General features: G+C 37.0%; 1 protein-coding gene across 1 annotated transcript; it reads left to right on the forward strand.

The window, feature by feature from the left end:
• Positions 1 to 14,399: 14,399 nt before the first annotated feature.
• TRAM1L1 (translocation associated membrane protein 1 like 1) lies at positions 14,400 to 16,474 on the forward strand. Its single transcript, XM_065907441.1, has one exon. The coding sequence runs from the start codon at positions 14,524 to 14,526 to the stop codon at positions 15,604 to 15,606; it is 1,083 nt and encodes a 360-aa protein (XP_065763513.1). The 5' UTR covers positions 14,400 to 14,523; the 3' UTR covers positions 15,607 to 16,474.
• The last annotated feature ends 9,112 nt before the right edge of the window (positions 16,475 to 25,586 follow it).

The raw sequence follows: 25,586 nt of genomic DNA on the forward strand, positions 1-25,586 counted from the left end.
TTAATCCATTTTGAGTTTAATCTTTGTATATGGTGTTAGGAAGTGTTCTAATTTCATTCTTTTACATGTAGATATCCAGTTTTTCCAGCACCATTTATTGAAGAGGATGTCTTTGCCCCACTGTATATTCTTGCCTCCTTTTTTAAAAATAAGATATCCATAGGTGCATGGGTTTATTTCTGGGCTTTCTATCTGGTTCCATTGGTCTATATTTCTGTTTTTGTGACAACACCATACTGTCTTGATGACTGTAGCTTTGTAGTAAAATCTGACGTCCAGAAGGTTGATTCCTGCAGCTCCATTCTTCTTTCCCAAGACTGCTTTGGCTATTTTGGGCCTTTTGTTTTTCCATATGAATTGTGAATTTTTTTGTCCTAGTTCTGTGAAAAATACCATTGTTCAATTGATAGGGATCACATTGAATCTGTAGATTGCATTTGGTAGTATTGTTATTTTCACAATATTGATTCTTCCTACCTTGGAACATGGACTATATCTCCATGTGTTTATGTCATCTTTGATTTCTTTCATTAGTGTCTTATAATTTTCTTTGTACAGCTATTTTTCTCCTTAGGTAAGTTTATTCCTAGATATTTAATTCTTTTTGTTGCAATGGTGAATGGGATTGATTCCTTAATTTCTCTGATTTTTAATTATTAGTATATAGAAATGCAAGTGATTTCTATGCATTGATTTTGTATCCTGCAACTTTGCTCAATTCATTGATTAGCTCTAGTAATTTTCTGATACTGTCTTTAGGGTTTTCTGTGTACAGCATCATGTCACCTGCAAACAGTGAGAGATTTACTTCTTTTCCGACCGGGATTCCTTTTATTTTTTATCTTCTGTGATTGCTGTGGCTAGGACTTCCAGACTATGTTGAATAATAGTGGTGAAAATGGACACCCTTGTCTTATTCCTGACCTTAGGGGGGATGCTTTCAGTTTTTCACCATTGAGACTAATGTTTGCTGTAGGCTTATCATATATGTCCTTTACTATGTTGAGGGAAGTTCCTTCTATGCCCATTTTTTGAAGAGTTTTAATCATAAATAGGTGCAGAATTTTGTCAAAGGCTTTTCCTGCCTCTATTGAGATGATCATATGCTTTGTATCTTTCAATTTGTTAATGTGGTGTATCACATTGATTGATTTGCCTATATTGAAGAATCCTTGCATCCCTGGAATAAGCCCAATTTGATCATGTTTATATGAGCTTTTTGATGTGTTGTTGAATTCTGTTTGCTAAAATTTTGTTGAGAATTTTTGCATCTATGTTCATCGTTGATATTGGCCTATAGTTTTCTTTTTTGTGTGTTGTCTTTGTCTGGTTTTGGAGTCAGGGTGATGGTGGCCTCATAGAATGAGTTTGGAACTGTTTCTTCCTCTGAAATTTTTAAGAGTTTTATATATATATAATTATAATTATATGTATTATAATATAATTATATATTACAATATATAATTATATATATATAATTTATTTATTTTAATTGGAGGCTAATTACTTTACAATATTTTAGTGGTTTTGTCATACCTTGACAGAAGGATAGGCATTAGCTCTTCCCTAAATGTTTGATAGAATTCTCCTGTGAAGCCATCTGGTCATGGACTTTTGTTTTTGGGGAGATTTTTGATCACAGCTTCAATTTCAGTGCTTGTAATTGGGTTGTTCATAATTTCTATTTCTTCGTGGTTCCAAATTGAACTTTTCTAAGAATCTGTCCATTGCTTCCAGGCTATCCACTTTATTGCCATATAGTTGTTCATAAAGTCTCTTATAATCCTTTGCATTTCTCCATTTTCATTCCTAACATTGTTGATTTGATTCTTCTCTCTTTTGTTCTTGATGAGTCTGGCTAAATGTCTGTCAATTTTATTTATCATCTCGAAGAATCAGCTTTTAGTTTTATTAATCTATACTATTGTTTCTTTCATTTCTTTTTCATTTATTTCTGCTCGATTCTTTTCTGATTTCTTTCCTTCTGCTAATTTTTTTTCTCCTTTGTTGTTGTTGTTATTCTTTTTCCAGTTGTTTTAGGTGTAAAGTTAGTTATTTGATGTTTTTCTTGTTTCTTGAGATAGGATTGTATTGCTATAAACTTCCCTCTTAGAACTGCTTTTGCTGCTTCCCATAGGTTTTGAGTTGTCGTGTTTTCACTGTCATTTGTTTCTAGAAATTTTTTTAGTTCCCTTTTGATTTCTTCAGTAACCTATTGGTTATTTAGAAATGTGTTATGTAATTTCCATGTGTTTGTGTTCCTTACAGTTTTTTTCCCCCTTGTAATCAATATCTAGTCTCATAGTGTTATGATCAGAGAAGATACTTGATATGTTTTCAATTTTCTTAAATTTACTGAGGTTTGGTTTGTGACCTAAGATGTGCTCTTTTCCTGGCAAATGTTCCATTTGCACTTTGAGAATAAGGTGTATTTTTCTGCATTTGGATGGAATGTCCTGACGATATCAGTGAGATCTAGCTCATCTAATCTATCATTTAAGACTTATGTTTCCTTATTCATTTTCTATTTTGATGATATTCCCATTGGTGTGAGTGGGATGTTAAAGTCTCCTACTACTATTGTGTTACTGTCAATTTCTCCTTTTACGTCTGTTAGTGTTTGTCTTATGTATTGAGGTGCTCCTATGTTGGGTCCATACATATTTACAATTATTATGTCTTCCTCTTGGATTAATTCCTTGATCATTATGTAGTGTCCTTCCTTATCTCATTTAACATTATTTATTGTAAGGTCTATTTTGTCTGATATGAGGATTGCTATCCAACTTTCTTTTGCTTCCTATTTGCATGGAATGTATTTTTCCATCCTCTCACTTTTAGTCTATATGTGTCTTTAGGTCTGAAGTGGGTTTCTTGTAGATAGCATATTATGGGTCTTGTTTTTGTGTCCATTCATACAGTCTGTGTCTTTTGGTTGGAGTAGTTGATCTGTTTACATTTAAAGTAATTATTTATATATATATATGTTCCTATTACCATTTTCTTAATTGTTTGGGGTTGCTTTTGTAGATCATTTTTCTTCTGCTGTATTTCTTGACTATATAAGTCACTTTAACATTTCTTGTAAAGCTGGTTTGGTGGTACTGAATTCTCTTAACTTTTGCTTGTCTGAAAAGCTTTTTATTTCTCCATCAATTTTGAATGAGATCCTTGCTGTGTACAGTAATCTTGGTTGTAGATTTTTCCTTTTTAGTAGTTTACATGTATCCTTCCATTCCCATCTGCCCTGCAGTTTCTCCTGAAAGATCAGCTGTTAAGGATATGGGCTTTCCCTTGTATGTTGCTTGTTGCTTCTCCCTTGTTGCTTTTAAAATTCTTTATTTGTGTTTAGTCTCTGTTAGTTTGATTAGCATGTGTCTTGGCATGTTTCTCCTTGGGTTTATTCTGTATGAGACTCTTTGTGCCTCTTGGACTTGATTGACTATTTCCCTTTCCATGTTGGGGAAATTTTCAACTATAATCTTTTCAAAAATTTTCTCATACCCATTCTTTCTCGTTTCTTCTTCTGGGACCCCTATAATTTGAATGTTGGTGCATTTGATATTGTCCCAGATGTCTCTGAGACTACCCTCAGTTCTTTTCATTCCTTTACTTTATTCTGCTCTTCAGAACTTATTTCTACGATTTTATCTTCCAGTTCACTCATCCTTCTGCTTCAGATATTCTGCTATTGATTCCATCCAGAGTATTTTTAATTTCAGTAGTGGTGTTGTTTGTCTCTGTATGTTTATTCTTTAATTCTTCCAGATCTTGTTAATTGATTCTTGCATTGTCTTTATTCTGTTTTCAAGGTTTTTGATCATCTTTACTATCATTATTCTGAATTCTTTATCAGGTAGTTTGCCTATTTTTCTATTCATTTACTTGGACTTCTGGGTTTCTAGTTTGCTCCTTCATTTGTGTGGTAGTTTTCTGCCTTTTCACTGTTATTTTTAGCTTACTGTGTTTGAGGCCCCCTTTTCCAAGGTTCGAGGTTGAATATTTTCTTTCTTTTGACTTTTGCCCTCCTAAAGTTGGTCCAGGGGTTTGTGTAAACTTCATATAGGGTAAGATTTGTGCTGAGTTTTTGTTTGTTTGTTTTTCGTCTGATGGGCAAAGCTGAGTGAGGTGTCTGCTGATGATTGGGTTTGTATTTTTTTGTTGTTGTTTGTTGTCTATATGAGGTGTCCTGCACAGGGTACTACTGGTGCTTGGGTGATGGCAGGTCTTGTATTCAAGTGATTTCCTTTGTGTGAGTTCTCACTATTTGATATTCCCTAGGGTTATTTCTCTGGTCATCTAGGACCTTGGATCTGTGTTCCCACTGAGATCAAGAGATCTCAGGGCTTAATCTCTGCTCAGGAATGAAGGTTCCACAAGTGGTTTGCTATGGCATTAAGTGAGATTAAAACAAGTATTCAAAAATGAACAACCAAAGATAAATCCCAGCCAAATGGCATTTACCAAATCAGGCAAATAATAGTTAAAATAATGGAATATATACATATACACCCACGAGCAAAGTCAAAAAGTCTAACAAAAATATAGTACAACAGGTTGACCCAGAAAACAAAAGAAATAAAAAATGATATTTACCAGATAAGAAGAAAACTAACTAAAGCACAAAGTGGAAAAGAAAACTATAGCAAGGAGCCATGTGGGGAATAAAGCAATGAAAACAAAACTAACAAATATGTTGAGAGGAAAGGAAAGAAAGAAAAGAAAGAATAGATATGCAAAGTTAAAGAGAGGTAAATGAAGAAGACTTATATGCACTAAAGATTAACTGCAAGGGGAAAAGAACAGTAGGCTAGGCAAAGGAATAAATGTAGAAAAATATAATAGGTTTAAAAAATTAAAAATTAATGTTATAAAAAAAGAGGTAAGAAAATAAATGGAAGAAGAAAAAAAAAAAGGAAAGCTCCACAGATCTGCAAAGTCCCAACATAGAGGCAGAGGTTTATAAAAACAATAAAAATTGTGACTGAATATACACCATGTACATATACACCCATAAGCAAAATCAAAACAGTCCAACAGAAATAAAGTACAATTGATTGACCTAGTGAACAAAGGAAACCAAAAAGTATGTCTATCAGAACAAAACTAACTCAAGCACAAACTGGAAAACAAAACTAAAGCAAAGTGCCAACTGGGGAATAAAGGAATGAAAATAAAACTAGCAAATATGTTGAGAGGAAAGGAGAGAAAAGAAAGATTAAATATACAGAGTTAAATAAAGGTAGATGAAGATTTATATGCATTAAAGATTAACTGCAAGAGGAAAAGGACAGTAGGAAAAGCAAAAAAAAAAAAAAAAAAAAAAAGTATGAAAAATAATAGTTTTAAAAATTTTTAAAAAGACAGAAAAGAAAAAGAAAACTCCCCAGAACTGCAAAAGCCCAACCTAGGGGCACGGGTTTACAACAATAAAAAGTGTGACTGAGGAAAAAAAAAAAAAAACTCAAAAGCATAACAAGATTTCATAGTGCCAATAAAATTGACAACTACAACAGAGGGGGAAAAGAAAGGAAAAAATCCAAAAGAATCTACAGAACAAGTCAAAACATATGAATAATGAATAATGTTTTTCTTGAGTCACTGCTGTCAGAGGCCTTTCCCTCGCTGGGAGTCACAGTCCGCCTCACCTCCCTAGGATGCCCTCCCACACTGCGCTGATCTCTGGACCTGCTGTGGGGGCAGCTCAGACTCTAACCTGGTCCTACTCCTGTGTGTTCTTGCCTCCAATATCCACAGCTGTCAGAACTAGTGTGTTTTCTTTTGTGGGCGCTCTCAATGGCGTTTTATTTATTCCACAGACACAGAGTCTGCCTAGTTGATCGTGTGGATTTAACCTGCAGCTTGTACAGCTGGTGGGAAAGTTTTGAGTCTTCTTCCTTAGTCACACTGCCCCTGGGTTTCAATTGTGGTTTTATTTTCACCTCTGCATGTACGTTGTCCATTGGGGTTTAGCTCCTGAGGCTGCCCTGGAGGGTTTGGGTTTGCCCCTGTGAGGGCCAGGTATGGAGGTGGTGCAGCTGCTTGGGTTGCAGGGGTTCTGGCAGCACCAGGTACTCAGGGGAGTTGGCAGCTAGGGCAGCAGGAAATATAGTCTCTAGAAGGGTATGGCAGCCAATATTGGTCAATATGCTCCAGTATTCTTGCTTGAAGAATGCCCCTCCCTGACAGAGAAGCCTGGCAGGCCACAGTCTACAGGATTGCAAAGAGTCAGACACTATCAAAGTGACCCTGTGCATACATTGCAAGATTTTTTTTTTTTTCGCCTGTGGCAGCTCTATCCCAGTGAGAGTTGAGCGTGAAGGTGGCACAGCTGCTTGGCTTGTGGGGACACAGACTGCCTCTTCTGCAGGAGTTATGGCCCTAGCAGAGTCTTTTTTCAAGCCTCTTGTAGCTGGCGATCAGAAGGCCTCTTGGGCCAATCTTTCTTCATAGCTTCAGGCACTTAGAGGGTCCCTTGCCTGGGGCCCTTCTCTGCACATAGAGGGGCACATAGAGGGGCCCCCCTGGCTGATGTCCTACTCTGTAGGTTGGGACATCAAGCACTTACTGGGCGTCCTAGGGGAAATCCTATTCTGTGGTTTGGTGCATCAGTCACTTAAAGGAGCACGCAGGGTGGAGTCCTACTCCGTAGTTCAGTGTATCAGGTGTGTGATGGGCCAGCCTCTCTATTGTTCAGCTGCCAATGCTGCTGAGTGGGGAGAGAGGCTATGCTGATGGCTCCACCCCCTACACGTGACTCAGCAGTATCACCTTGCTTCCATGGCTGCCCGTCTTTCCTCCACAGGTATTTCCAACCACAACCTCCTCCCCCACTTCCCCTTGATCCTTCTCTCTGCAGTCAACAGCAGCCCTCACCCTGAGATTTCTCCACAATCCCTAAATGCCAGCTCCCAACAACAGCTGTGCCTTCCAGGGGCTCTACCTCCCTGTCCGGGGTATGTATGGCTGCAGCAAGGACTGTCTGATTCTCATTACATTTAGAGTGCCACCGATCAGCTGTTTAACTATCAGCCTTAATTGTTTCTCCCCTGATTCAGACAGTTGCCCTGATGTGGGGATCAGACCCCTGCTTCAGTTCCCCCACCTGCTGAGGGCAGGTCCAGTCCTACTAACATTCCTAGTTTTCCCCCTAGTTCTTTGGTCCTACCAAGTTTTGCTTGGGTCTATATATTCTTTGAGCCCGTTTTGGTTTTTTTTTTTTTTTTTTTTTTTTGTGGGGGTGGGGAGGGGTGGGGCAAGAATACTGGAGTGAGTTGCCATTCCCTTCTCTAGGAGATCTTCCTGACCCAGGGGTCAAACCCAGGTCTCCCACATTGTAGGCAGACGCTTTAACATCTGAGCCACCAGGGAAGTCCGAAAGGCTAATAGAATTTTGCCAAGAGAATGCACTGGTGATAGCAAACACCCTCTTCCAACAACACAAGAGAAGACTCTACACATGGACATCACCAGATGGTCAACACAAAAATCAGGTTGATTATATTCTTTGCAGCCAAAGATTGAAAAGCTCTATACAGCCAGCAAAAACAAGACCAGGAGCTGACTGGCTCAGATCATGAACTCCTTATTGCCAAATTCAGACTTAAATGGAAGAAAGTAGGGAAAACCACTAGACCATTCGGCTATGACCTAAATCAAATCCCTTATGACTATACAGTGGAACTGAGATATAGATTTAAGGGACTAGATCTGAAAAACAGAGTGCCTGATGAACTATGGACGGAGGTTCATGACATTGTACAGGAGGCAGGGGTCAAGACCATTCCCATGGAAAAGAAATGAAAAAGGCAAATTGGTTGTCTGAGGAGGCCTTACAAATAGCTGTGAAAATAAGAGAAGAGAAAAGCAAAGGAGAAAGGGAAAGATATTCCCTATTTGAATGTAGAGTTCCAAAGAATAGCAAAGAGAGATAAGAAAGGCTTCCTCAGCGATCAATGCAAAGAAATAGAGGAAAACAACAAAATGGGAAAAACTAGAGATATCTTCAAGAAAATTAGAGATACCAAGGGAATATTTAATGCACAGATGGGTTTGATAAAGCACAGAAATGGTATGGACTGAACAAAAGCAGAAGATATTAGGAGGTGGCCAGAATACACAGAAAAACTGTACAAAAAGATCTTCATGACCCAGATAATCACAATGGTGTGATCACTCATCTAGAGCCAGACATACTGGAATGTGAAGTCAAGTGGGCCTTAGAAAGCATCACTACGAACAAAGCTATTGGAGAGGATTGAATTCCAGTTGAGCTATTTCAAATCTTAAAAGATGATGCTGCAAAAATGCTGCACTCAATATGCAAGCGAATTTGGGAAACTTAGCGGTGGCCACAGGACTGAAAAAGGTCAGTTTTCATTCCCATCCCAAAGAAAGGCAATCCCAAAGAATGCTCAAACTGCTGCACAATTGCACTCATCTCACATGAGTGAATAAATAAATGTGAGTAAAGTAATGCTCAAAATTCTCCAAGCTAGGCTTCAGCAATACATGAACCATGAACTTCCAGATGTTCAAGCTGGTTTTAGAAAAGGCAGAGGAACCAGAGATCAAATTGCCAATATCTGCTGGATCATTGAAAAAGCAAGAGAGTTCCAGAAAAACATTTATTTCTGCTTTATTGACTATGCCAAAGCCTTTGACTGTGTGGATCACAATAAACTGTGGAAAAATGTGAAAGAAATGGGCATACCAGACCACCTGACCTGCCTCTTGAGAAACCTATATGCAGGTCAGGAAGCAACAATGAGAACTGGACATGGAACAACAGACTGGTCCCAAATAGGAAAAGGAGTACATCAAGGCTGTATATTGTCACCCTGCTTATTTAACTTATATGCAGAGTACATCATGAGAAATGCTGGGCTGGAGGAAGCACAAGCTGTAATCAAGATTGAGGGGAGAAATATCAATAACCTCAGATATGCAGAAGACACCACCCTTATGGAAGAAAGTGAAGGGGAACAAGAAAGCCTCTTGATGAAAGTGAAAGAGGAGAGTGAAAAAGTTGGCTTAAAGCCCAACATTCAGAAAACTAAGATCATGTTATCTGGTCCCATCACTTCATGGCAAATAGATGGGGAAACAGTGGAAACAGTGTCAGACTTTATTTTTTTGGGCTCCATAATGACTGCAGATGGTGATTGCAGCCATGAAATTAAAAGACACTTACTCCTTGGAAGGAAAGTTATGACCAATCTAGATAGCATATTAAAAAGCAGAGATATTACTTTGCCAACAAAGGTCCATCTAGTAAGGCTATGGTTTTTCCAGTGGTCATGCATGGATGTGAGAGTTGGAATGTGAAGAAAGCTGAGTGCTGAAAAATTGATGCTTTTGAACCGTGGTGTTGGAGAAGACTCTTTAGAGTTTCTTGGACTGTAAGGAGATCCACCCAATCCATCCTAGAGGAAATCAGTCCTGGGTGTTCATTGGAAGGACTGACACTGAAGCTGAAACTTTGGCCACCTCATGCGAAGAGTTGACTCATTTGAAAAGACCCTGATGCTGGGAGAGATTGGGGGCAGGAGGAGAAGGGGACGGCAGAGAATGAGATGGCTGGATGGCATCACTGACTCGATGGACATGACTTTGAGTAAGCTCCAGGAGTTGGTGATGGACAGGGAGGCCTGGTGTGCTGCAATTCATGGGGTTGCAAAGAGTCAGACACGACTGAGCGACTGAACTGAACTGATATATTCTTTTCCACTGGTCAGGCTCTCCTGTCTGCTCTCAGCTGGTTTCAGCATGCACTTCTGTGTCGGAAGGTCTATTCTTGATGTATCTGTGGAGAGAGATGTACTCCATGTCCACCTACTCCTCCACCATCTTGTTTTCCCCATCGACGCTTTTCTTTATTCCATTAAATCTTCAATCATATTTCTTGCTGTATTTTAAAGCCTAGGTTTAATATGTCTTATCAGTTATAAAAATGACTTAAATGTAAAAAAAAAATCTCTTTAATTGAATTATTTAAAACAGTTTGAATCAGTTAAACCTCAAGAGACTTTGTAATTTCATGCACAAGCTAAATCATATTATGTTTTGTTTAATGGAGCTAAGTATTTGGTGATTTCAGTCAATTATCACTGCTAATTATAAACATTGATTTTAAAGTGACTTGCTTTTGATCTTTTGAAGTAGTTTTCTTCCAACATATCTTGCTTCCTCAAATGCTATTGAATTTCAGCATGTAAATGTTGAATTTAATTACTTGAATTATCCAAATTTAAATTATTAAAAGTCTGATATGTTAGAGGTATACAGATATAATTAGTTTTTCCATGTGAGAAAAGAAATAATATTGAAAAGATGAGACAGTGTTCATATATAGAGTTCCAAATGTTCTTGTTTAACAAAGTCAGAATCAGTGTCTACTTATCCCTTGGGTGAAATTATGTTTTAAAAAGGCATGTAATTCATTTAAGAGAGTGTTTTGGCTAAAATAGTCATATAAATAATAATGTTAAGTTATAAAATACACAAAATGTTATATTGTGTAGAGAATGGAAAATACTAATTATTTGTATTAATATATAGTACCTAAATTGTAATAGGACTTACCATCAATTTTTCTCAAATTTCTTATAACAAAATCAGTACAGCATTTGAAAAGATGCCTTGATCAGTATGTGACAGTCCTCTTTAAAGGATTGTTGTTGTTTAGTAGCTAAGTCGTGTGCATCTCTTTGCAACCCCATGGACTATAGCCCACCAGGTTCCACTGTCCATGTGGATTCTCCAGACAAGAATATTGGAATGGGTTGCCATGCCCTCCTCCAGGGGATCTTCTCAACCCGGGGATTGAACCCAGGTCTCCCTCATTGCAGGTGGATTCTTTACCAGTTTCTCTGATACTCATGTGCTAATCCTTCCATTCCTTTCTTGCCTCCACCAAAAATTCATTGATGAAATGAAGTTCCTTGAAGTTGCATAGTATAATTGATACATTATAATTAATAGTATAATTCACTATTGTATCACAAAGACAAAGATTAACATTAACACATTGTTATTTGGCTTCAGGGAAGCCCTATGATTGTTTATATAGAAACATATATAGCTTGCCCTATTTCCAGATACTAGAAGCCTTGTTAATACCCCTGTACCTAATGGTGGTTAGCATACAGCAGTTATTGCTTAACTCTCTTTATCTTTTAAAATATGCAAACCAATAAATATAAGCAAATAACTTGCAATATTTAGTTCATGTTTTAAAGAAAAAAAAGAAAAGAAAAGAAAAACCTTCTATTCCCAGGGAGAGAGAACGGGTTTAAATAAAAGATCTAGGGACTTTCCCCAGATAGATGTCCTAATTTCCTTGACCACTGACTGCTATGTGCATCCCCATTTGGCCACTTCCCATGTGTCTATTGCATTCTTCCTGTGCCTTAGGTATGTGAGACCCAGATACCTTGTTTCTTTCCAAGTATTCAAATGAAGATTAAGTGGAAAGGACTTAAGGAACCCTTGTGTGCCTGCATCTAATTTAGTTTTTGAATTCCTGGATAACAAACTTGATCCTCTTGCTCTGTTGTCATGAGACTTTGTTTGCATTGAAAGGAAATCGTACATATTTCATGTCAGAGGAAAGAAGAATTGCTATTGAAAGGGGAAAAAAATGTACCTATTAAAAAACTTAGCCACACATATTCAGGTACAGCTCTTATTAAGAGGTGATGTCTGTATCCCCCAGACTCCCCACAAACGGTTCCACTTTGAGACTAAAAGGCTTGTAACTGCTTTGACAATGAAAGTTATATGATGTAACTTCCAATGCTGCATCATAAAAGGCCACAAAGCTTCTGTAGCCTAGAAAATTGTCTTAGAGCCTATAGCCACTGTTCAGTGACAATGCTAATACCCGCATGGAGGGACCACATATAGGCATTCTGACAGACCCCAGCTGAAACTAGTCTTTGTTTCATACATTTTATTAGACGCTGGGCAATACAAATTGAACTGTGGATTTTTCTGACAGATAGTTCCTTGCTGACCGCCTTGATTCTTTGAAAGCTTCTTGAAAACTGTAAGCACGTATGAATTAGCTTTTTCCTTAGGACAAATTTAGCCTTACTATTGACTATGACTTTCCTTGGCCCTTTACCGAGTAGTCTCACAGGTGTTCCAAGGGCATTCTGACTTTTCCAAACTTCAAAGTCTCCTAGTCCTGTTTGGATTCTTGGAGATTTTGAATTTACATTTCTTCTATTGTTTCTTGCTTGGCCTCATGCATGTATTCTAAACTTATACATATAACACTTAATAGTAGAAGAACCCTCTAGGGAATGTGTATGCAAATTTCAAAAGTGCTCTAATCACCTAACTTTGTCTGCAAATTGCTCTGCCCAGCAAAGTTCAATGGCCTCAGCTTCTCCTAACTCCTATCTCTTCTCAGTTCCAAGGGCTCCAAGCTCCCCCTCCACCCTCCATCCCCTAGTCTCTGCACAGGGAACTGGAAAATGTGTCCAGGCAGAAAATCAGGCAAATTGTGGGACTTTTCTCACTTCTCTCCCTCCTTTCTTGTTCTCCAATGACTACAAACAATAATTTAAAAGTTATTGTATGTAATTTGTCTAGTTTTTCAGTTATTTACAACAGTAGTGGAAGTTCAATCATCGTTACTCATTCATGGCCAGAGAAGAAATCTCCATTTGAATTTAATCCTTATCTGTACTACAGGCATAGGGCTGTGCATAAAAGTGGAATACCCCCATACATTAAATGATGTCATAATCATACTGGTATCCAAATTTCTAAGATATTGTTATATACCTTTTATTCTTTGTCAAATAGTGCCAATGAAGCTACTGAAAGCAAACTGCATGTTATATAATATTATTATAATACTCTTACAGATTCTAATAATTTAGAAATTTGACATTTTTATGATAATGTTAATAGGACATATGAAACAAATTCAAATACACTATTAATATAAATTTTAAATTAATAATTTAGACTACAGAATATAATTTGATGACTGAAGAAGTTATCAAAATAAGGTGGGGGATGGTGAAAATGTTGTTGGTTTTTCTTTAAGAGATAATTTTAAGCTAACTGAAAATGGCCTTTTTTCTTTTTTTCTTTTTGTAATAAAATGCCATTCACAACTATGCATAAATATTGATTGTGTTCACTTTGATATGTTCCTTTCTTTGAGGCAAAATCTATCATATTTGCATAGGAAGAGTTGGAAGACCTATCAAAAATATCAAACAAATATAAACAGAAATCAGCACAGGAATTGCACAACTATTTTTATATTTAGTATATCACAAAATGATTAGGCATACTGTCTATACCTATAAGAAAACTGATGAATTTTATATTTTAAATTATGATTATTTTCAAAAAAATTTTAAAATTTTTTGTAAAGTAAACGTGCACTTTCTTGAATAAACTCAACAATTCCCACTAGACACTGCTCTGTTCTTTGACTATCTTCTCCCTGACAACTGCCTTCAAGGTTGATTTTTTTTTTTTTTCTCAATGCCCTCATTTTGACTTCAAATCTTAACTCTATCAGTAATGATTATGATCTCCTGCAACACAAAAGAACTAGAAAACTACTCTGCCTGCAAAGACAAATTTGAAGACTGACATGAATTTTGAATTGATGAAGATATTAACATTTACAAAAGATGCTTTTTTTGATCTGTGAATTTCAGCAAAATTATATGCAAAAAACTAGTAACGAAAAGCGAATTTCTTGTCTGCTAGAAAGAGTAAATTCATTTGTGGGCTTTGCAGCCAAAAGACCTTTCCATGAATTGATAGTTTTCTAACTCCCCATCTTTTCCCCATTACCACAAATATTATTATTGCTAATCAGGGAACTATTTTTGAGTGTGCTCTGTTGCCGTAGCTAAATATTTCCAGGTGCAACTGATTTACCAGCTGTGTGATCTTGGGCACACCACTTAACCTCTGTGCCTCAGTTTCTCATCTGGAAAAAAAAATTATATATATATAAACAACAGTATTTACCTCACTGAGCTTTCCAGAAAGCTTTCATTTGTAAAGAGCTTAAAACAGCACCTGGTGAATACTAAGCGCTATTAGAGGGCTTCTATGACAACTATTACACCGGTTTTTATCATTATAACTGCTGATGAAGAACAAGTAGAACTCCGTCCTGCTTTGTCACGGTCACTAGTGAAGATGCTATGGACAGATCGTTTCGGAGCATCTCCGCGGCGGCCGCGGATTTCAAGAGGCGCGGATCCACGCAGATCAAGGCTTGCAACCCCCGGCCTGGCGCCGAGTAGGGGCGCGGTGCTCGATTTCCTTCCCTGCCTCCGCTGGCCCTGGTGCGCATGCTCAGTCCTGCTCGGCCCGCTGCTGTGATTGACTTTTTTCCTGGGCGGCCGCGGCGACCCGGGACCGGCTCCGGGATGGGGAGTGAAGCCCCCGGAGCCGCGGCGGCGGCTGCTGCGGCGCCGTGAGGAGCAGCCACGGGGAGGCAGCTGCCGCTCGTCGGTGAGTAGTCGAACCGCCACCATGACGTTTCGTAAGAAGGGCTCCAAGAACCCCCCACTCCTGAGCCTGGAATTCATCCTGCAGAATCATGCGGACTTTGTCGCCTGTGTGGGGATGTTCTTCGTGCTGGGGCTCATGTTCGAGGGGACAGCAGAAGTGTCGATCGTTTTTATTACTCTCCAGCACGGGGTTACCTTCCCTGCAGCCGAAGCAGAAGCAGAACGAGCCACAGCACCCAAGTTCCTGTATCACTATGGTGCCAAAGACTTGGCCACCGTGTTCTTCTACACGCTGGTGGCGATCATTATTCACGCCACCATTCAGGAGTATGTGTTGGATAGAATTAACAGGCGAATGCAGTTCCCCAAACAGAGGCAAGGCAAATTCTATGAATCTGGGCAGTTTAGCGTATTCTTCCTTGTCTCCTGTATCTGGGGCACATTCATTCTAGTCTCTGAAAATTGCCTGTCAGACCTGACTGCCTTATGGAAGGCTCATACCCATAACATGATGACATTTCAGATGAAGTTTTTCTACATCTCCCAGTTGGCTTACTGGTTTCACGCCTTTCCCGAACTATTATTCCAGAGAAGCAGACCTCAAGAACTCTCCCAGCAAGCTGTATATGTTGGTCTTCACCTCTTTCACATTGCGGGAGCTTATCTCTTGTACTTGAATCACCTGGGACTTCTTCTTTTGATGATGCATTATTTTGTGGAATTCCTTTCCCACTCTTGCGACCTGTTTTATTTTAGCGACGAGAAGTTCCAGAAGGAGTTTTCTCTATGGGCCATCGTGTTTATTTTGGGTCGACTTGTGACTTTAATTGTTTCTTTGATAACTGCTGGTTTTCAGCTGGCCGGAGGGCAGAATGGGAGTTCGGATGACTCTGCCGAAGATGTGAACGTGTTGGCAGCTAAAATCGCTGTTCTGTCATCCAGTTGCTCTATCCAAGCATACGTAACATGGAATTTATTTAATGTCCAGCTTCAGAGGTGGATGGAAGAAGATGCCCCTCTTCAGGCCCCAAGTGTGAAGAAGAAACGTATTAAAGGCAGATTTTGTAGAAAAGGAATGGAAAACGGTGTGGCAACTTCTAATTGACTACTAGATTCTCCCCAGATGAGGAAAGAAAAGTCTTCATAATGAATTTGCAAGTTAATTGACTAATGTCTCCAAAGAAGTCTGCTCGTTACTATAACATACCTTTCTTTGCTAAGAGAAGGAAATAGCAACCCAGTATTCTTGCCAGGATAGTCCCATGGACAGAGGGGCCTGGTGGGCTGCAGTCAATCGGGTCACAAAAGAGTCGGACACCACTGAGCAGCTGAGCTCGCGCGTACACACGCGCGCACACACACACACACACACACACACACACACCCTATCTTCGCTAGAGAATTTTGTGTTCTTGAAAATATATTGTCTTTGATTTTTGTTACTGTACTCTGTAAGTTATTTTTGAAGGCATTTGAGGAGAGAGTATTATGAGTGCAAAAAAATTTAGACTAAGCTATTCATCATCAAAATAGTTTAAATATTTCTACGCTGTTTTATTTTATTGTTATTATTTTTTACCTTTGAACATTTTCCTAATGATTTGTAGAGATAACTCCAAAGTCTCATGTGTCAGTGACACAGTTCTTACTCCTGCCAATCTTTTGTAATGTTAACAAGATGGTCTTTTATAGCAATGACATATTTTTAATGTTCTCTTCCAGGATAAAATAGAAATATTATAAATCTGGAATTCGACTTCATTAATTTTTCTGTATTCCCTAAGTCTTAGAATTTTTTTTTTTTAATTTACAGCTGGAGAAAAGATTTGTTAAATTACTAAAATAATGATGTGTTTTATAGGTAATGGTTGTTACATCCCACTAAAACCCCCAAGATACTAATGGTTAACATGTAGAGATTTATTGCTATATATTGAATCAAAATATCTTGAATTAATATAAAATTAGCACTAGGAAGTAAAATCATGCTTGTTCATTTTAAACACTTATAAACTGGAAATCAGAAAATTAAAGATGGTTTAAAGAAAATCAGCCTTAAATAGCTTTTTTTGATACGTGTATTAAAAATTATTCTTAATGAGGTTTGTAATAAGTTTGATATCCACAGCATCTTAAAAGAATATTGTTTAACCTATAAATCATTTTGAAAAGTAATGCTTATTTAATTCATATCTCTGAAAAGAATGTCATCTGATTACATGTTAAAAACACTAAATATACTAACCTTAAATGTGAATATCATATTCTTATGGAAGCTTTTTCAAAATAATATAAATATAGCTTTGCTGCCATCTTTAATTGGGAAATATTTATCTGTATGAGACATGTTTTGGAGAGATATATGTCTATATGTATTTATATATATATGTCTATGTGTCTATAGACACATAGACACATATATGTATATGTGTCTATATATATATATATATATATATAGACACATAGACATATATATATGTCCTATCTTTAGAGAAGCCAGTAGAAACAATGGACTGCAGTGGGTATTTACTATATGTATTTTTTTCCTCTCAACCTTTAGTTTGATTTTATTTCTATAATGTGAGTGCTTATATTTTTTTAGTAGACAGTGCTTTAAAAATATGCTATGATAAGGTTATATACTTCCTGTTGCTCTCTGTTTTCCCATCTATGTCTCCCATCTCTCTACTTTTGATAATTTTCTCTTGGCTTGTTGTAAGTAATCCAACCTTCCTAATCACAGGGGTCCCTGCAAATTAAACTTAGTACATGAGGATTGTGGACCAAAGGGAGAGGCCGCTTTTAGCAGAATATTCTTCCATGTTCTCTCTGCTCTGAGAGGTACAAAGCAAGGTTGTTTCTGTTTTGTCTGTAGAACCCACCATCCTGCTGCTTTTCTTTGTTTTTCTCAGTTGCTTGTAGTTTTGGTAGCACATGCTCTAGTTCCGAAGTACAAGAAGCTCCGCTTTAACCAACCACCACTCAGTTAGTTGTAAAACAAAGGTTTCCAACTTCTCGTAAGAAAGACTGTTCTTTCTCACTTCCCTCATTTTTAAAGAATTCTCCCCTGTTACTTGTAACCTTATTCCTGGAAACAAATTTTTTATCCATTATATATGTAATTTATTTTCCAGTAAGTGCAGGCCTGACTCAGTCTAGGAAATGACAGCAAGAAATGTGTTTCCTTATGTGATTGGCAATGCCAAGAGTTAAACTGGGATTGATATTAAATATGATTAGGGCCCAGATCAATTTACCTGGGATTTTCTGGGTCTCTGTCCTCCTCAGATTATCCGCTTGGCAGCAAAGGACTACATATGGTCTAGGCTTCATATCTGCATGCCACATACATGATAGAGAGGAAGAGAGGAAATCTGATTTCTGGAATTCAGGTGTCACTGAGAGTTACCTTGACTGAACTTGTTTGATATAGTGTTGTACTGGACTGATTGGCGAAGTCAGGTTTTATGCTTCACCTGTGAAAAAAGGCAAAACTTTCTTGTAAAATGTGGATCACAAGAAGTAGCAAGGTTGAGGAAAAAAGGGAAGGATGCTGGGTACATCTCAACTATTGGTAAGAATTCAATACAGAAAAGAAATATATGTGAAGTAAATTATGAACATCAACCTATAAATGAAATTCAGCACAATACAAATTGCTAAGTTCCTTTTAAAAATTCTTAAAAACATGCCGTTCTTAAAAAGCATGTCATAATAAATCTCAGTGTGACAATTTGATTTCTATCAAAATGGATCACATGGAAGCAGAAATTTCCATTTTCATTATTCAAGGTATGATTAAATCAAACACTAGTTACCCCTATGAAAATTTACATAATTAGTATTTAATCACCAAGTGTTGAGAAAGTCATAAAGATGTCTGATCATTGACTTTAAAGATATCACTCTGATTAATAAATGAGTTTTAGTGCTTGCCAAGTTTTATTCTTTAGGTATATCTATAGGTATTGATTTTCTAGGATGGATTTAGAGTGAATTTTCCTTAAAAAGTTATTCTGCTAGCATTTATTTATAAGTGTATCTCATTTTTTAAATAAATAGTAGAAGTATGTTACTCAACCTACCTGTCTCAAAGAAATAAGCATGTTATATTCCTAGTGACCAGTATAATTTTACATTTCATTTATGTAAGAAAGCAACAACCTGTAGATATTTCTTCATTTATATCTAGTCAGTATTTAATTATTAGTAGAGGAAATATGCACTGCCAATAGTGTGTTAACTTGGAATAGATTCTCAAGAATATTAATTGCAACATTAATATTTTAAAGCTTTTTGAAGACATAAAATATTCTGATATCTTTTTAATCCAGAAAAACCTGGGTAAAGTTTTAAGTTCTCACTCAACTAAATGGAATAATTTATATAGTATAATAAAAGACATTACTGATTATTTACATAGGAAATGATGTCTTGGAGCAGTTCCTGAGATGAAATTCTTGCGGGGGAAGTATCCTTGAGAATGTGGCATGTGGAGTGGGCTAGACCTTTGGTATTTGAATTATGGCAGAGAATACATTCCAGTTGCAAGTCATAGACAATTCACTTGCCTGGCTGAAGGGGGTATATAGAGTGGGTGAGCAAACGGAAGTGATTGAGGCTTAATAACAGATCAGATTACCAGAGAATTCACAAATACGTCTTGAATTTCTCTGGAAATAAAGGGTTTTTTAACTGCTGTGTTTGAATCAAATATATATCCTGCGAGACACTTTTGTACAAAATAAGACGGTGAATAATAATACATATAAATAAGACAGTAGTATCTGCCAAGTCCCCTCAATTACGTAGGAAAATTATCATAAATCCATCATACAAAACCCCCTACATTTCTAAATATTAGAACTGTTCTCATGATTGTACGGTCATGTGACTATCTAAATGTTGGCCTCTAGACCCTTATAAGCAAATCCTTTGTAGGTCCTGCACCACCCCTGGTACTTCAGAGTATTTCCATAAGTGTGGGATGAGTCAAACATTAAGAAAGCTGTCTCTGAGACAGTTCACATTCTTCGTCCCTTTGTGTTTGGGGCTACTACATTGTGTCAACTGATCTTTTTTCATTTTACAATTTCAAAAATGCATTGATATATAAACTGACTATTTCAGAGGATACTTACAAAGCTTAGCAAATGACAGTGGGATGTGATATATAGTTCAAGGTTTGCTTAATTTTGACATGAACAAAACAGTAATGATATGGACATCGTCTGTCATAAAAGTTATTAGAGTTGCTGTTAAGGAATATGGCTCTTTGATAATTCAGGCAAAATACCTATTTTAAATAAAGGGAAAGTGAATTCCCTAAATTAAAAGTAAAAAAAAAAAAAAACCACTCAGTTTCAATATCAACAGCACTATTCTTCAAATCAAGTAATGTCAGTTCATAGAATCTCATGGCCTGATGAAAATTTGAGAAAAGAGAACATTTCCTCATGCCCTAAGGCATGGGATTTTACCTAAGCCATCACACACTATAAAGTATTTATATCCAAGATAGATTTAATATTTCTTCCTCTTGCTGCTTAATTAATTTTGAAAAGCTGGCCCTCAAATACAGAATTGTCAAAATATGTGTTTTGTAAATTTAATACATTTTAAAAAAATGTTTCCAGTTGTATTGTTATAAATTCAGCAATGAAAAGTAGTAATAAGATTATAAATGATGTTTAACAAAAGTCAGTGTTAAGCCTTTTCTCTGGCCCTTAGATCTGTGTGAACTTTGTAAGACCCTTAAACATTCTAAGTCTTGGATTGCATGTCACCAAAGTGGCAAAGATATTTATATATTTTAAAAAGCTACCATAAAGATTAAAAATACATTCGCATACAAAGTTAGAAGTAGTTTGTATGTGTGTATGTATATGTTTCCTTGGTGGCTCAGTATTAAAGAACTCGCTTGCCAAGGCAAGAGACACAGCTTTCAGTCTCTGGGTGGGAAAGATCCCCTGGAGATGGAAATGGCAACCCACTTTAGTATTCTTGCCTGGAAATCCCCTGGATAGAGGAGCCTGGTGGGCTGCAGTCCACGGGGTCACAAAGAGAGTCAGAAATGCCTTAGACTAAACAACAACATGTGTATGTATAGAGCTATTGTTAAGAGATGTAACTTAACAAGATAATATTTGTTCATGTATTGCCTCTGTATACTTTCACATTCTATGAATGTATAACAGTCTCATTTGAAACTGAAAGTTGCTCTGTTGTGTTCGACTCTTTGCAACCCTATGGACTTAACCCGCCAGGCTCCTCTGTCCATTCCCTTTTCCGGGGGATCTTCCCACCCCAAGAATCATACCTTCACTGCCTGCATTGCAGGCAGATTCTTTACCGTCTGAGCCACTAGGGAAGCCCCACAATCTCATTTAACACATGCATATATGTGTTTATTCTTATACATATATGTACATATGCATACACATAGATTGCTCCCATTTGCATATTTATTTTTCACTAAACTATTTTTTATTACAGTTTTGGGGTATAAGCAAAGCTAAGCAGAAATCACAAAGTTCCCATATATCCCCAGATGTACACCCCACCCCCACCCTAATACATGCATATATATCTTTCCCTATTTTCAGCATCCTACATCACTGTGGTATGTTTGTTAATAATCAGTGAATGTACAGTAATACATCACAATCACTGAAAGTCCATAGTTTACAATCAACTTCACTCTTGATGTTGTACATTTCATCAGTTTTGACAACCATATAATGACATGTCTACCCTAATCAAAGAAAATAATTTTATTTTCTAATAATCCTCTGTGCGCCACCAATCATACATCCCTCCTTTGTGCATTTTTATGTACTATACAGATGTATAGCATTGAGTTTTCCATCATGTCTGGGTAGCAAGAAATAAAAGATTTAAGTATAGTCATAGTTCCATCTCTATATCTAAATGATATTTAATAAGTTATTCTTTTCCCATATGTATGAATTGTTGACTAATAACATACATTGCAAATATATATCACTAAATGTGATATAGAAGTGTGATATATAAGTGTGTCTTCTGAGTAAATGCACACTTATTATATTAAAGAGTTAACTAAATGCATAGTAACTATAGACTTTTTTTTACATCAATAGAAAATACAAATGGTATTACATGAAATCTCTTGTTAGGTCCTTTACATGAAACATTTGAAATGATTCGTTCAGTTGCTAAATCCTATCTGACTCTTTGTGACCCAGTGAACTGTAGCACTCAGGCTTCCCTGTCCTCTACCATCTCCCAGAGCTTGCTCAAATTCATGTCCACTGAGTCAGTGATGCCATCCAATCACCTCAACCTCTGTCACCCCCTTCCTCATACCCTCAGTCTTTCCCAGCATCAGGGTCTTTTCCAATGAGTCAGCTCTTTGTGTCAAGTGGCCAAAGGACTGGAGCTTCAGCATTAGTCCTTCCAATAAATATTCAGGGTTGATTTCCTTTAGGATTAACTGGTTTGATCTCCTTGCAGTCCAAGGGACTCTCAAGAGTCTTCTCCAGCACCACTATTCAAAAGCATCAATTCTTCAATTCTCAGCCTTCTTTATGGTGCAATTCTCACATCTGTACATGACTCCTGGAAACAGCTTTGACTATACGGATCTTTGTTGGCAAAGTGATGTCTCTGCTTTTTAATATACTGTCGAAGTTTGACATAACTTTACTTTCAAAGAGTAAGTGCCTTTTCATTTCAAGGCTGCAGTCACCATCTGCAGTGATTCTGGAACCCAAGAAAAATTTCCACTTTTTCTCTATCTATTTGCCATGAAGTGATGGGACCAGATGCCATGATTTTAGTTTTTTTTAAATGTTGAGTTTTAAGCCAGCTTTTTCACTCTCCTCTTTTATCTTCATCAAGAGGCTCTTTAGTTCTTCTTTGCTTTCTGCCATAAGGGTGGTGTCATCTGCATATCTGAAGTTACTGATATTTCTCCCAGCAATCTTGATTCCAGCTTGTGCTTCCTCCAGCCCAGCTTTTTGCCTGATGTACTCTGCATATAAGTTAAATAACCATGGTTGACTACATATAAGTTAAATAAGCAAGGCTGACTACATACAGCCTTGATGTACTCCTTTTCCAATTTGGAACTAGTCTGTTGTTCCATATCCAGTTCTAACTGTTGCTTCCTGACCTGCACACAGGTTTCTCAGGAGGCAGGCAAGGTGGTCTTGTATTCTCATCTCTTTAAGAATTTTTCAACTGTGATCTACACAGTTGAAACCATTGGTCTACATAAATTGTGATAAGAATAAAGATTAAGTTCTTACCATATTCAAACTTAAATTTCAGACTAAATAAGTGAACTAAGCATTTATTTTGGGAAATCAAATAGCATCAACAAATATTTTAGTAGTTATCCATACTAGGCAACAAGCTCCGTGGTATCAGGTAACACACATTTTTCATCATTGCCTTATCAACTCACATAGTGTCTCATAGTTGTAGTTATTCAAAATTTGTAGAACTCAGGTGAGGAATCTTTTATTATTAAAAAAAATAAGCAAACTTAATAGAGCTTTCCTTTGCTATCTCTTCTTGACTTCCTCTTCTTTTTGCACCCTTTTTCCAGTATGAAGTACTAATTATTGATGCATTGGTGTCTTTATTGCCTGTCTGCTCTACCAGTTTGAGGCTTTAGCCATGCTTCTTTAAATCACTAAGGTGACCTTAGTGATCTAGCATAGCATACTCTTTAGTATTGAGGAAGCATGCAATAAAAATGTGTTGACTGATGATTGCCTCAATGATTTGGGAATGGACATACATTATTTATTGACCCACATTTATCTTAAAAAAAAACACAAAATACGTGAACTTTAATAATTTTTCCTTAAACCTCTTAAATGAAAACCCTGTCTCCAAAATGCTAGACTTCTGTTTATGTCATGTATGTTCCTAATGGTGTTTGTGATTTGCAAAACTTTTTGAAAGTTGAATCCTTTTTCTACCTTAAGAATTAAATTAATGTCCTCTAAATATGAAGCTACCATTACAATCTTCAATATATGAATCAGACTGTCTTTTTGAATGTGCCCATGGAGACATGACATTTCCTCCACATATTCAGCAGCACTTTTGTAATAGTGAAGAATAAGAACAAACAAATCTTTCAGAAAGATTTTTGAAAACATACAAAGACTAATGGAGGGGAAATGTTTTATAGTGGGACGTGAGATCAAGATTTTATATTGGTCAATATTATCTGACATGCTTTTTAGACATCCTCACATACTCTTGGACCTCAGAATGGTCAAAGCTGAAGATATCAATTTGGGAGTCATCAGCATAAAGATAAAATGTTTAAATAAAGATGCTGACGAAGGTCATCCAAGGAGAGGGTATAATAGGGAAGGGAAGAAGTTCCAGTACTTAGCCTTGGAGCATTCTAACAGCTGGTAATCAAGCTGTGGGACAACGGGCAACAAGGAAACTGTTGGCTGGTGTCGAAGGAGAAAGACCAAAAGTGGATGTTACCTTGCATCACAGAACCGAAACCTGGAGTGCCAACTGGTGAGGTGGTCAGACAGCAAAGATAAACAGTGACAGAACCCAAAAGCAAAGTGTGTGCAGAGGACGAAGATACAGTTACATCCAGCACTTTCAAAGTTCAAGATCCTTCAGATTAGCAACAAATAAAGCCTGTATCTGCACAATGCAGGCCACAGGAGACATAGGTGAGATCAGTTTCAGTGCAGTTCTGGGAAGGAAAGCCCTTGGATAATAGACTGAGGAGAGAATGGAAGGTGAGCAAGGGTGACACAGTATTACAAATACTTTCTCAACAAACGGCTGTGTGAAGTGGAGCAGGAAATGGAGACGCATCCTGGTATGCAATAAACAAAGAGGGATATGATGTTAGAAAGAGTTGGTTTGATGTTATTGTTTCTTTTAGGCTGGGAGAGATTAGAGAAGAGGTGTATATTTATAGACTGAAAAAGAGTTGAAATGACAGGGGACAAGGATGCCAACTGCAAGAGGAAGGCCAGATGTCATGAATCCACAGAAGAAATGTATTTACAATATGGATTCTGATTTGAAAAGGGAACTTTAATCTGCAGCTCATATATTTTTAGGCAATATTTGGAACATCTGCATACAATAGACATTTTTATATGCAAATTTTTAAATATAAGAAATTAAATATAATTTAAATATAAAAATCAATAATATAAATTTTATTCATATGTATATATGTCTCTGCCTTTATTGTGTATTATGTATTACTACATTATAGTAGATTTAGATTTCTCATTATTACCATTAAAATCTGAGTGGAAGTAATAGTACAAACTATGTGAAAGGACCGCATTAGTTGATCCCTGTCCTGTTTTTTCCCCCAATATGTGGTATTCTGACTTAAGCTATTTTTTTTTCTCTCAGAAAAGAAGAAAAAATATATGCAAATGAGAAAGACATGAACTAAGCATTTGCAGTTGGCCTCCCTCTTTGGCCAACAATTGACAAACAATCCATACCTTTTTGTAGAGATGATGTTGATGTCTATCTCGGTCAGTCAATGAAAGAATTTGTCCAACCAAACAGAGGGTGACTGTCCCCAAAGAATAGCAGATTATTATAAAAAAAAGCTTATAAAAAATATATGCACATGTTTATTCAACTAGCCAAACTCATCATTTCTATTACCATGTATTCCACATTCTTCCAATCCTAGCAGTATTGTAAATGTTCAAGAGTTCTCATATATTCTTTCTAACATGCAACACACAACTATTACTCCTTATAGTAAATATGTGCCACATTTTAAGATTTTAAAGTTTTGTTTTTGGAAACACAATCTAGGAATCTACAGGTTCAGCCATCTCTTCATTTGGGCAGTTAGGCCATCTATTCAGTGAAATTCTAGCAGTCAGCCATCAGAAAGGTTTAAATTCTTACCAGAAAGTAGCTTAACCCCAGCAACCATAAACTCAGAACCTGATATAATAGCTTCAACTATGGAACTGCTGTTGAAATTTTTGTATATTTTACCACATATATATTATACCACATTCCAAATTGGAATTGAAATCTGTAGAGGCTTGCTGAAAATGGGTAAAATTT

The sequence above is a fragment of the Muntiacus reevesi genome, chromosome 16 (assembly GCF_963930625.1).
Source record: "Muntiacus reevesi chromosome 16, mMunRee1.1, whole genome shotgun sequence".
Taxonomy (NCBI): domain Eukaryota; kingdom Metazoa; phylum Chordata; class Mammalia; order Artiodactyla; family Cervidae; genus Muntiacus; species Muntiacus reevesi.

Bases quoted from the DNA above. Each gene is read 5' to 3' on its own strand.
- TRAM1L1 (XM_065907441.1), top strand. From the start codon at position 14,524: ATGACGTTTCGTAAGAAGGGCTCCAAGAACCCCCCACTCCTGAGCCTG.